Source organism: Chelonoidis abingdonii, chromosome 15 (genome assembly GCF_003597395.2).
Source record: "Chelonoidis abingdonii isolate Lonesome George chromosome 15, CheloAbing_2.0, whole genome shotgun sequence".
NCBI classification, from domain to species: Eukaryota; Metazoa; Chordata; order Testudines; family Testudinidae; genus Chelonoidis; species Chelonoidis abingdonii.
Window position 1 is genome coordinate 7921020 of NC_133783.1, and position 13945 is coordinate 7934964.

At 40.9% G+C, this 13945-nt stretch overlaps 1 protein-coding gene across 1 annotated transcript in view; it reads left to right on the forward strand.

Moving 5' to 3' along the window:
• The window catches only part of RET (ret proto-oncogene), a 118531-nt gene that overhangs the window by 94257 nt on the left and 10329 nt on the right, over window positions 1-13945 (forward strand). Inside the window, exons 12-16 of the mRNA XM_032786371.2 lie at window positions 2033-2180; window positions 6324-6431; window positions 10050-10264; window positions 10386-10508; window positions 13130-13200. Of these exons, the coding sequence (XP_032642262.1) occupies window positions 2033-2180; window positions 6324-6431; window positions 10050-10264; window positions 10386-10508; window positions 13130-13200 (665 nt within the window). The remainder of the gene's footprint in view (window positions 1-2032; window positions 2181-6323; window positions 6432-10049; window positions 10265-10385; window positions 10509-13129; window positions 13201-13945) is intronic.

Consider the following 13945-nt stretch of genomic DNA (forward strand, 5'->3'; position numbering starts at 1 on the left):
ATTTAAGGTGAAATTCATTGACTTCAGCAGGTCTAAAAATTTATCGTTAGTAAAAGAGAGGCCTTCCCCCAAAGATGTTGCAGTCTATGATTCAAATGAAATTAAACAAAATCACTCACATAGAGGGAATAAGACAAAGATCTCTAATGAATGCATGGTAATTAATTAGATCATAACTTCCTGCAGAAGCCAACTACATTTTCTCTTACTGTTAGTGTCTAAAGAAATGTAATACTCTAGGCACAATCTAATACCTTATTTCTTTTGGCATTGACTTTAGTACAGGGTTAGACTAACTGAGGTTAAACTGATTGTCAATGTTTGCAGTCTATTTGCTGACCAATATCTCTATCATGAGGATAAATAGTAGTAGCATCTAGCTTATAAAACACTCCTTGCTTGTAGATTATAAATCATTTTTGCAAAGGAGGCCAGTAACATTATCCTCATTTTACAGGTGGGGAAACTGAGGCACAGAGCGGTGAAGTGACATGAACAGGGTCACGCAGGAGGTCACTGGCAGAGTGGGGAAAAGAACTCAAGTCTCCTGAGTCTTAGTCCATTGCTATCCACTAGGAAACACTGCCTCCCTTGAATGTAAGGTAACACTGTCTAGTGGTTTAAGCACAGACCTGGGAGTGAGAAGACCTGAGCTCTATTCCTGACTCAACTACTGACTTGTAATATTTTCTTGGGCAAGTTGCATCGTCACTCTGTTGGTTTCCCCATCTGAGAGACAATGGTAACTTTCTGAAGGATTTCAAATTCTCAGTGAAAATTGTCATGTACTGCAAATGGAAAGTATTTAATTACTTATCAAATATGGAGCAGTAGCCTGATATCAGCATGGGCTATTATTGTACCATTTATTTGTATAACATTTCTTATAGTGCAATAGTTTGATTCTGAGCTTCTGCCCTGGGGTATGGAACTAAATAATTGCTCTACTGAAATGAACAATTGGATTCAAGTAAACTAGTTCCCTGGAAAGTCTGGGGCTAATTACTTTTGTTCCCTAGTACTGTCATTATTGGCTACTTCCATTTTCAGCTAGCTGTACAGTTTGCACTTTCACTATAAAAATTATGTCATTGTTTTAGTAATATCTTCCAGCATTCAATTGGATTGCACATGCTGCACTGTGGAGCTTGAACACAAGACTTTATATTAGTGCATTGACTAAATTTTAATTTACATAGTAGGATTTCACTTATAAAATTTAGTTTAGGGTGGATTTATCTGCATACTTTGGAAGGCTTTCCCCACCCCACCCTCCCACCAGCCCTTTAATGCAATTTCTGTTGTTTGATTATACTGTGTGTAGGATACCTGCCAGTTTGTGTATTTTTATTTATTTTCTACTTGGGGCAAATAGGATGGTGTCTGGAAAAGTCCTGTGCAGTGAAACACTGTCCTTTTGTCTGACCCATATGGCAGCATCTGATACATTTGAATGTTAGATATTGATGCCTTCATAGTAGCTTGTACTCTGTTTGATTTATTTCTTGGTTGGTTTATACATTTTGTCACTGTTCTGTAACTGTAAGGCTCAATGGCACTTCATAACAGATGGATTATTGTCTGTGATGAATTCTTAAAGGAAAACCTCCTCTCACAAGTTAAACAGAAATGCAAGATCAAATATGCATACTTTATTTTGAAGGTGAGCATTTGTTCAGTCAATGTTTCATTTGTACAAAAAAAACCTCAGGTAGGCCTCTTAACGTCATCCATATTGATAGGCTGCACCTAGTGCCTTTTTATCTTGAGGAAATTTCTAGCTAATTTAAAAATGCTTGTAAAGAGCTTTTAGAGGCTGTTGTAGAAGAGCAAAGTCATGGTCTTCTGTCTGATAATGGAACAAAAACAAAAATTAATCAGATAACTGAGCATAATGTCTTCCCTGAAATCTAATATTGTATTAAACCTTTTGTGATTTGAGTTACCAGTCAGGAGCTGGCCCCTTCTGTCTTATAAGATAACCCCTTCTATTTCATTTTATCTGATAGGATTCCTTTTCTTTCTCGTACAGGAGGACCCCAAATGGGAATTCCCCCGGAAGAACCTGGTTCTAGGCAAGACCCTAGGAGAAGGAGAATTTGGAAAGGTTGTCAAGGCAACAGCGTTCAGACTCAAGGGGAAAGCAGGTTACACCACGGTGGCAGTGAAAATGCTAAAAGGTACATTTCCCTGAAATGATTTGAAAGCTATCTGGGAACCTTTGAATCTATTTCATGAGGGTCTAGTGTGCATGCAGGAGGCCATCTGGGGGCAGGCCCTGCCAGCATCTTGGCAGCATTTCCTCCAGCATTCTATTTATGTACTGACATATTCCCGTTGAAAGGGAGAGTGCCACATTGATGCAAACAGTAATTTCCAAAGGCCCTAGCTTGTGCTAAGCAAGGGCAATGTGATTTACTGTGGCACATGCATCTCATTTAAGTCGTCATTGATTGAAGCATCACAAGGGCTTTTTAAAACTTTGCACAGCTTTTTGTATTAATCCATCTCAATTTTTCTTCAAATATTTTTAAGTAGACTATTTGTGCTAGAGACAGAACGGACCTATTAAGCTATCCATCTACTTCCCTGCCTGTGCCGGATTGATCTGATATATTTACTTGACAGAGGTGTAGTCTACTGGTTTTGAGCAAGGGGCAGGAAATCCAGGAAGCCTTCAGCTCTAATTGTAGGCTGGCCATGGTCAATTCACTTCATCTCTCTACTTAAATTTTCCAATCTGTGTAATAGTGGGTAATAATACTTACCCAGCTAACACGGCTATAGAAAAAAGCAAACAGGCCGTTTGTAAAGCACTTTGTATACACAGGGTAACATTTTGAAAAGCTCTCAGCCTTGCCTAAATATGCTACCATTAAAGTCCATTTGAAAAACTCTCATTTGAAGTCAGTGGAAGCAAAGCTAGGCCGATGTTGAGCCGACTTCTGAAAACCTCACATGAAAAACCCTACGTAAGTGTTAAGAATTATTAATTTAAGACTGTTGTTTTATCCAGTTGAGTTTTAAACTCAAAGAATCTGAGGCTACAGAATTGGAAGAAAACTTACACTAGACAAACTCTGGTTGATAAGAAGGGGGCTTCTGTATCCATCTATCTCTACCTATTGTACTTTCTTTCATTAAGGAAACTGACCCATATGTCCTTCTTTTTCAAACCCAGCTATACCTACCTTTCTCCCACATGTGCCACCTTAAAAAGGAGAGCAAAGTAATGAAATAATGAGTTGGCACTTTCTTTATACCAGAGCAAGTACCACCATGTTCCCCCAGTGAAGCCAGTGGTAGGTTTTGGTTTATGCCACATTTCACACCTAATGGCTATGTCATCTGGACCATATCTTTGAGATGGGAGACCTTGGTCACAGGTCAAAGAAGGCAAATGGAGGCCTTTAGATCACGTAAGGCCCCGCACAACCTAGCACTGACCCTGTTGTTTTGACAGAAGGGTAATTTTAACTGCATCATCCTGAAGGATGATGTAGAAATGGAAAGAACAGAGATGAAGTAAACGTGCTTTGTGATAGAATCTGATACTACTTCATAATGGTGTGTGGTCCCTATATACCAAGAAGATAAGCACCCTAGGAATATGAAAGAAGCAACAAAAGTATTCAGAAATGTTTCTGGGTAGAAGAGTTCTTTCTTTTGGTGGGGAGCAAGCATTGGCTGGATGACCTCAGTCATTAACTGCTGCTGTGAATAAGCAAACACAATTACAATAGGATAATGGGTTTCTTATTAGCATTTTTATTATGTGCAAGCTTAAAAAAAAGTCCATCATCCTCTCACTGAGTGCAAGGAAATTGCATATTATATCAATTTACCGATGAAATAAATGAGTTATGAAATGTATGTCTACATTTATAAAAAGGCTTCCTTATAATGAGGGTTCAATGGAGATGAAATCAAAGAGAGAGCATGCAGACGGAGCCTGGAACTTGGTCTTGCAGAGACAAAGACTAATATAGCTCTACACGTAACGCTAGAATAACCTTTTACATGGTATTATAAATGGAATATCCATAATCTTTACAGCGTGCCAATTTTATTTATACATTTACAAGTACTAGTGACTTTTTACATCAATAATATGTAACTGAGCTAAAATTCCGAAATATGCTGTTAAAAAGTGACATTCTTAATTCCAGTTGACTTACCATTTGACTTTCCCTAGCTATTATCTGGAGCATAATTGATAGCAGTCAAGGGTAACCCTTTATTTTAAGCACCCTCCTCTAATAAATTCATAAGGCATTTATGATAGTAGCACAAACTCTAATAAATACCTTTTGCAGTGCATATTTCTCTCTCAGATAGCTCCCCTAAATGTTCCATGTGAGCTGGATGGTGGAAAACATTTGCCCATTACTTGGGTAAACATTTTTGTGTTGCTGTTGTTTTTACTTCATTGTGAACAAATAGAAATGAAAATAAAACAATAACAAAAAAAATCACTACCCTGGAATGTTCTCTAAAAAGTTTTATGCTGGCAGACAGCCAAGGTATAGTATAACTGAATCAGTACCCATCCCACTGACATCAGTAAAAATGTCTGGATAGGTATCTTCTATTGATGTCAATAGAAACTCTCTACTCAGCTCCAAGTCTGGAATTCTGGATATGGACTGCAAGATTAACAAGTGTAGAACTGAATTTTATATTTAATTAAATATTTTGGGGAAAAAGAGGGTTGAGGCAAACCATGGATGTTTCTGTAAGCTTGGTTTGAACAAGGGAGTTCTGGTCAAGAGAAATGCTTGGCTTATGTAGACTTCCAAAGCTCAGATCACCCTGATTGGGTTCATCACATAAATTAGCTTTAGGCCTATTGGAGATCTCCTGCTATATCAGGTGCTGAGCCCTCTAATCTTGTCTACTGTATGTAGTGTGGAAAAGGGATGCAGTAATTGCAGTACAGTTACATGGCACAAAAGGCTCTGGGTTTGATTCTTCAGTGCCTCGCAGCTTATCTAGTCAAATACACCAGTGCAGAGTGGGTATAAAATGCTGCTAAGTTAGATGGCAGTGCTGTACTCTCACGTGGCTGTAGAGCTGGATGGATAACTGATTTTGTGGTTCACCGGCAGTTCCCAAAAATTGTGAACAAAATTCAGTGAATTGAGGGGAAAAAAAAGATTTTGCATTGAACAAATCATTTTGTCTGACGAAACATGCTGTTTTGGATATTTTGAACAGGCTAGATTTACAAAACAGGGAAAGAGTGTCATGCCACCTATCTCCTTATAGCTTTAGCCCAGTACTAGAGCACTCACAAGACTGGTTCAACAGCCCCGTCTGCCTAATGGAGAACATGGTCCTCCCATATTGCAGGAAAACACATTAACCATTGGGCTGTGGGATAGTCTGGTGTGAGGATCTTTCAATATCTGCTATTGAAGTTATTTCCCTTTGGATGAAATACTTGAATAGTCACTGGGAAAGAGAGGAGTGTGTGTGAGAATGGCTCTATAGCCTGGTGCTTAGGGCTGAGGTCCGAGACCCAAGTTCAAATAGCCCTTTGCCTGATGTGGGATGTGAGAATGGGAATTTAACTTCTGTCTCCCACATCCCAGGGAGTGTGCTAATCACTGGGCTAAAATTTATAAAGAGGGCCCATGACGACCTCCAGTTCCTCCTGCTGTTTTGTGAATGACAGCTAAGTCCCGAAAATATTTTTTTTGGCCAAAACTAGTTTGGGATCATCTAAAACTGCATTTTTCAGTGAGTAGACCATTAGCTGAAAAATTTCACCCATCTCTACTTGGCAAAGATGTGAATGACTGAACATCAATGAAGAATAAGGCCCTGTCTCTTCTCTGAAAACCGTTACAAAGCTGATAGTACAGCACTTGAAGCTTTTCATCTCCATGCTCATTTCAAGAGCATTCTGAAATTCTTGTTCTTAGATTGTATCTGTTTTATACTACAATGGTTAGTTCCCTGCAAATACCTAAAATAAGTCAAAGTCTGCCCCAAGCCACAGGCTAACGCATGTCAGTTTCCATAGCCAACGCTACACAAGGGAGTGATGTGGCTAGCATCATGCTGACCGCCTTTCACAGCCCTAACACTATGGATCAGGTGCCCATTTTGCTGCTGGGTGAATTAGCCATCAGTATGAGATGGAGTTAGAAGTGAATCCATAACCTCTGGAATTCAGTTGAGCACCTTAATCACTTGGCCAGCGCATCTCAATACTTCAAATAGGTAGCAGCATGCTAATGTACAGATTAGTCTATAGGTGGCACATTCCTTTTGCAGTGTTTTATTAACTAGATGTCTGGTTTTGATACCTTCTATAGAAAATGCTTCCCAGAGTGAGCTGCGAGATCTGCTGTCAGAGTTCAATCTCTTGAAACAGGTCAACCACCCTCATGTCATCAAACTGTATGGAGCATGCAGTCAGGATGGTAAGTGTCAGCAGCTAGTTAGTAAGAGAGAAACAAAGAATGGATCTAGCCTGGGGTTGAAGTACTATTTAAAATGCAAAATACCTTTATAAATTTGCTATTGGTTAAAAATGGTGGTGTTAAGAATGAGTGAGAGAAGTGGAAATCCTGATTTCAGCAAAACTAGCGGCAGATCTTATGGTTACCACCTATATAGTCAGAGACAAACATATTTTGATTCTAAAGCTATTTTAAAATATTTCCTGACCAGTTTCTTTTTCTGCCTCTATTTTTTTACGCTAACTTGGTTCTCAGGGAGCCTCTTCTAATTTGGCTCGACTGGATTTTCAATATGATCATTATTTTGTATTCTAGTAGCCCCTACAGGCCCAAGTCAGGAATTGGGGCATCGTTTTGCCAGGTTCTGTGTGAACAAGTAGGTAAGGGACAACCCACTACCTAGCCCCTGACTAGGTTGCTAGTTAATTTTACTTTGTTTTTCTGCCCTAGCATGATTCTGTTGTGTGGTGCTTATGTGAATGCTTACACTTGTCAAAAACTGGTTTCACTGGCCTGTATACTGTACTTCGCTGCAAATACACGGGGGAAATAATTTTCAAAAAGATGTATTATAAACAGCCAAAGGGGCAAACTTTCAGTGCAGTTCATGAGGATTTATCTAAACAGTTCCCATTAATGTTGAATAGAGTTGCCTGGCAACATCTTCTGCCATAAAATATCTGCTGTAAGTTGATCTTTCAGTTGTTATGGAGCATGAGTGATTTACATGGCCACAAATTCGTAAGGCTCAGTCCTGCATCTTCAGAACTCCTGATGATGTAACTGTGCATTCTAGGGGCACGTAGAATTCAGGATTGTGCATCTGGGAGATTCAGTAAGATTTAAAAAAAAAAATCAGGGTGGTTTTTATGAACGTTGTAGAGGGGATAAAATCATTGTGCTGTGAACTGTTTGTGAGTCGAACACTTATCATAAATATGAAGGTAATGCATTAATGCATTGGGGTGGGGAGGCTTTGATACAGCTGACAAATGTACTCAGCATTGTAGCGCTGAGTGGATATTATTCATGTGGGTGGTAGGGAGGAGAAGCTTGCTAATGGATTGAAATGTCAGGGTTTTTGTTGAGAACCTATACTTGAGTGCTTTGAAAAGGCACCTTAATTAGTGTGCTGAAAGGAGAAGATACTTTGTGAGCTAAATACCACATGCTCCAGAAAGTAATTTTTGATTTTTTTTAAAATCAAGTTTCTTAAGTAATTCCTTATACAGGCTTGATTTTTCAGCTAGGTTTAAAAGAAAATTAAAAGGCGAAAGCTAAAGAGCTCTACTCATCAAGCCAGTATTTCTTCATCAGTGTGAATCTGGAGTCGTTCTACTGACGTCAGTGGATTTATTCTGAATTTAAACTCAGATGACTGAGAGGAACAGATTATGACCCAACATCTTTGTCCAGCTACTTAATGCATGAATGAATTGTATTCTATTTGCTTTCTTGAATCCTCCTGACCTTATTAAGATATTATCTTCTTGCAGTCAATGAGACTATTTGCCTGCCTCAGGCAAGCAAGATCTGGCCTAATATTTGCTAACGATATATAAATATATAATATTTGTCCGTGTATGCACATGTGTGTGTTTTCATCAATAGAACCAAAAAGAGCATTAAATAAGCGTGTCACTAACCAAACACATGAATTCACAGCTAATGATAAAACATGCCATAAGGGGGGAGGGATAGCTCAGCAGTTTGAGCATTGGCCTGCTAAACCCAGGGTTGTGAGTTCAATCCTTGAGGGGGCTTTTTGGGGAACTGGGGTAAAAATCTGGGGATTGGTCCTGCTTTGAGCAGGGGGTTGGACTAGATGACCTCCTGAGGTCCCTTCCAACCCTAATATTCTATGATTCACTCCAAAACCTACACAAAATGAGGCACATCACAGGTGAAATCATGGAAAATTTGAGTTTTGCCATTGACTTCAGTGGGACCAGGATTTCACCCCATGTATTTAAGATGGCATGTGTCATGCACTGGATTAATTTTTTTACATGAACCAATCTATATTTTAATAATTGTTGCCAGCACACCAAAATTTAGTGCGTGGCTAGACCAAATAAAACCTAGTTCAATCTAATTTTATAGATATATAGATATCACACACATTTTTCATTCAATGAAACCTTTTTCCTTGTAAACATGCTCCCCGTATCCAAGCAAAGACACTGTTTAAAACTCTGTGCCATGATGCCTACAAAACAACCTGACAACAGATAGGCAGCTGGTGGGCTGAGACCACTGCCTGCTGTGCTGACCGGTACCCAGGGCCGGTGCAACCATGTAGGCGAACTAGGCGGTTGCCTAGGGCGCCAAGATTTGGGGGCGCCAAAAAGTGGTGCGCTCCCCCAAATTTTTTAAATGGTTGCAGCCGCTGCTGCTAGAGGGGCTGAACTGCCGGCAGCAGCAGCTGCCTGCCGCCAGCAGCTGCTGCTGGAGGGGCTGAGCTGCTGGCAGCAGCAGCTGCCTGCCACCGGCAGCCCAAGGTGTCCCCCGGGTCAGGGTGCCGCCAGTCAGCGCGCCCCTGAGGTCGGTGTGCTGCCGCTGCAGCCTGGCAGCCCAGGGCGCCCCCCGCCCCCCGGGGTCAGCGGAGCCGCCGCCCAGTCCGGCGGCAGGGCAACCCCCTGGCCGGGTCAGCGAAGCCGCGCACCGTGATCCGTCGCCCAGGTTGCCGCCCCCCCAGGGTCAGGGGCCTGCGGGCGTCAGTGCGCGCTGCAACGCGTCGGGCAGCCACGGCGGCCCCCCCGGGTCAGCGAGCCATCGCTGGCAACCCAGCAGCCCAGGGCGCCCCCCCCCCCGGGGTCAGGGAGCTGCAGCTCCGCCGGAGCCGCGAGACCCACGTGTGGGGCAGCGAAATGTCCCGGCGCCTAGGGCGCCAGAAACCCTAGCGCCGGTCCTGCCAGTACCTTCTCATTGTTTCCCTAAAAACAGGCACTGCTTGGGTATGTAGAGAGCCGTACAGGGTACACACCCTAAGGTTCTAATGTGAAAACACAAAGCTAACATAGAAATTGTTTCACAACTTTAGCTTTGATAGGTGTTGTTAGGTGCCCTCTATAGCTCTGAGCAGTTATGGGCTTGTAGCATGAGAGAATTCCCATAGGACATCCACTCAAGTGCCTGTTTGCAAGATTCTGAATCTGAATCCTTCCCATGCCATCAGATGTTGTTAGGGCACCAAGAAAATTCTGCAACCCTTGTCTATTAGGCTGTTTGCCAGAATGGCTACTTATCGTTTGTCTATAATTTAACTTTTTTACAAGGATAAGTTGTTAGTCTCTCTCTCAAATGCCAACCTAGGGGACCAGTAGACTGCTTTTCATGTGGTCCCTGTCTGGCTTTGATTGCCCTATTGGGAGCTAAAACCCCCACCAGCATAGCTCTTACGGGTTTTTGAATGCACAAGAAATTCTACCACATCAAGTTGCAGTGCCGAGGGAAGGATGTTTCCAGGATTGGGGCCTGTAATTGTTACAAACCAGTCTGTGATGTTAACTAGAAAAATCTTTAGAAAAGTAGAGCAGAACAACCTGATTGATTTATATTTTTCTTTCTTTTCCTCAGGGCCTCTGTATTTAATTGTGGAATATGCGAAGTATGGTTCCTTGCGCAGTTTCCTCAGGGAAAGTCGGAAAGTAGGAACTAGCTATGTGGGCAGTGATGCCAACAGAAATTCAAGCTACTTGGAGAACCCAGATGAGAGAGCCTTAACAATGGGAGATCTGATCTCATTTGCATGGCAGATATCTCGGGGGATGCAGTACCTGGCAGAAATGAAGGTACAATGCTACAGCAGTGTGCTGAACATATCGCTGTGACAGGCATAAATATATCTGGAAGTTTCTCCATGCATCTGACCCCATAAGAATAATAACCATGATTGTTGGTTTCTTTTAAAAGCTCGTTCATCGTGATTTAGCAGCCAGAAATGTATTGGTGGCAGAAGGACGCAAAATGAAGATTTCTGATTTTGGCTTGTCCCGAGATGTTTATGAAGAGGATTCCTATGTCAAGAGAAGCAAGGTACAGTGCATGTTAAAACCAGGGCTGGAATCTTTGCTTAATCCAGGGAATGGGTTTACACTGAAGCACCTGAACACAGAAAATAAAGACAACAGCTAATTCTGATAAGGAAATAAGGAACAAAAAGTAAAGATTAAACAAAACAATTAGCTTCATCATTGGGGCCATTATAGTAACTAGACTACACTATTTACCGGAATATCATCAGCAGAAAATATTAATTTCTGTCCGCTCTTTCTTCTGCCTGTGTGCAATAATCTTTATATTTTACTGTAATGCCCCATCAACACCACATCTACAACCCAGTCACAGGACATGGTGACAATATAAATACAGTAGGACCACCTATCTCCTTGTAAGTGGATTAAAACCCTGGACTGTTTTTGAAAGCATGTATCCATGCATCTTGTAACCACGATTTCTCCCACCTTTGTGTTGTAGCTATAGTATGAACAGGGGCCTTAAAAATAATGTGTGATCTATCAATAATAAAGACAAATATATTCAAATATAATCCTATTTCCTTTTAAGTATTTTTCAGATAGTAATTTTTTTTATAGCTGTTAGTTTGTACGTTACTTAGGGTACAAAATCTAGAGCCTCATCTTGCTACTTTATATAAAAAAGCCATTAGTCTCTCTCGCCCTCTCTTTTTATAACTGCCAAGGTGACAAAACAAGGGATTGAAGAAAGTAGGCAGAAAGAGCTGGCAATCATTTAAATCAGAACTAGTTCTGTCTGAAAACTTCATACTTGGAATCTAAATCTAGATCCTAGTTTCATGAATGCTTCTACTATAGCTATGATAATCTGAACCAAAACCCAGCTCCAAAATATACAAAGTTCAAAATCCATATCCAAATGCCAGAGCATCTCTGCTATAGACAGTAGAGATACCCATCTGCCAGTTTGAAATGCCTTGGATTCTTTAAAGCAATTATATTTTTCCTGTCACAGTAAATTATTATCAGCTGTCTGGAAATAGTTCTGTCTGCTCACAGTGCTCATGGCAGAACTCAGCATATGGTAACATTTCATCTGTAGGATTGTGCAAAGGAAATTTGATGGAAAGCCTTTCCTGTGGTATTAGGAGAGCTCCTCTCATTGTTTAGTGATATCATGGCTTTCCCTAAAAAGAACTATTATGATAACCTCAAGATTATGAAACGAGTTCAGACTTGTCGTTATTTATTATCATAGCAGATATTGTCATAACACACTGAGCCGAATTCTGCCGTAAGCCTCTATGCATGCAACTCCTATTGAAATCAGTGGGCCTTCTGCATGTAAATGAGGCCAGTATCAGAGCTCAGTTTGTGAAATTCAGTAATGCTATTTGATATTGACCATTCAATTTTCTGTGATACTGCTTCATTTCCCTGTATGGGTTAGTGTGAAAGTGCTGCCAGCATGAATTCTCACACGTGAGAATTTCAAATATTGGCTTCCACAGATACTGTGATTTTTTGACATTTGTTTTCCACTACAATTCCAGCCAATAATACTCAATTGCATGATGTTTGTAGGAGGCAAATACAAAAGTGACCATGGACAAAGACAATTAAAAATATAACTAGATAGTATATTAGGAAAGACTGTGTAATATCCATTCAGTTCTATTATGTATCCTTTTCACTGAAGGAATGCTAGCTATTTGTACCTATTGCTGTACAAAAATTATTTGAGAACAATTTATTCTAATACAAAGATTTTTTCCCCATAAAGTTAACAGATACTGATATAGCCCACCTCACCATAGGATCTCCGAGTGCATATTCAATTTTCCAGCACAAACAATAGTTTGCTGTCAAAAATAACTTGGGTAGAGAGAGAGCATGAGGAAAGAATGGGAGAAAGAATGAATTATCTTTCAAATACAGTATATCTAGAATAATTTTCCAAATACATGTGCATTGCCTGAAAATTTTATGAAAATACAAATCCAGAATGATATTGTGGATGTTATGAAGCATCCTGGAAATCACCTTGGCATTTTGCACAGCCATGAGCTTAGATTTTACCATGTGACTTTCAGACCAAAAGGCAGCAGTTTGCACAGCTTGTCAAGCAACCATTGAACAAGTGTAACTGCCCGAGTGAAGCTTGAGTTCAAAAGCCAAAGCTGTCCTAAAACCTGAGTTTTTCAGTTGCGATTCATCTTTCACTTGGGATGGATCTCACTCCTATAGCCTCATTCTGCATCTCCTTTTGTACCTGCACAACCTCCACTAGGCTCTGGAAGTGTATCTAATGGGTGGCAAACATTTCATGTTGACAAGTATAGGTTTAGTGTGATAGAAGGGTTCGGTGGTCTGAGTTTACCATGTAATATGTCTGAAAATCACTGTTCATTGAGTGCATGTCCCTTCAAAACTGGGTCATCCTAAGTGGCTTAGGTTACAATGAATGGTAAAGTTCAGTGGTGATTAAAGAGAGGTTATAGCTATGCCCCCTAACCTGTACTGCTCCCTGTTTATTTGATGAAATGTCACTTCAGTTATTTGACTGAAGCGTATCACAGAGGCACAGTGCAGTGTAAATCTTACTGTTGTGAAAGCAAATGCACCAACATTACATTTAACCTTCTAACTTAGTAATTGTGTTGCTGTTTTTTCTCTTAGGGTCGAATACCTGTTAAATGGATGGCAATAGAATCCCTATTTGATCATATCTATACAACACAAAGTGATGTGTAAGTCTAAATTGTGGTGTGTCTTATGCAGTTTGTGTCTGTTATAGAGTTTCACAAAGAACTATGGTTACATATTTAATAGCCACAGCTTCTGAGTTGGAAGATAACAAAAATCAGAGAGCCCAGATAACTGTCTCTTAGTAATGGTGGGATAAACATGGAACTTTAAAATTGTAGGTGATCCATTAAATTAAAACCTAAATCATGTGTGACTTTAGGGGGTTGCAATCTGATTGCCTTTCGTTGGCCTGTGTGGAATGAGATTTGATGGTCTCAGCCCCATTTTTAGTGTGCACACCACAGAACCCACTCTTGTTGGCAGACCCAGCAAAAAAGACTAAGGATTTAGAGCCTGAGTCACTTCCCATTGAAACCAATGACAAAACTCCAAATGGCTTCAGTGTGAACAGGATCAGACTCTTAATGAGCAACCAAATTGCAGCCACATGATGCAAGCACCCTATGCCTGTTGTTGGAGAGCGATTGCATGGGCAGATTTGTTTTCTACTTCCTTTCTCACATTACTACTTCCTTCCTCACCCAGGCTGGTAGAGCAACAGGAGAGGAGCGAGTGGCGGGCGAGGGGGTCCTCGGAGGAATAGGCAATCAAGGGCAAGGCCTCAGGGTAGAACATGGCTGGGGCCTCAGGGGAAGAGGCTGGGTGAAGGCGGGGCCTGAGGGCAGAGCGTGGTGGAGCCCCAGTCTGAGCCTTGGTGGGCCTCCCCCTTCTAGGGAGCTTCACTTC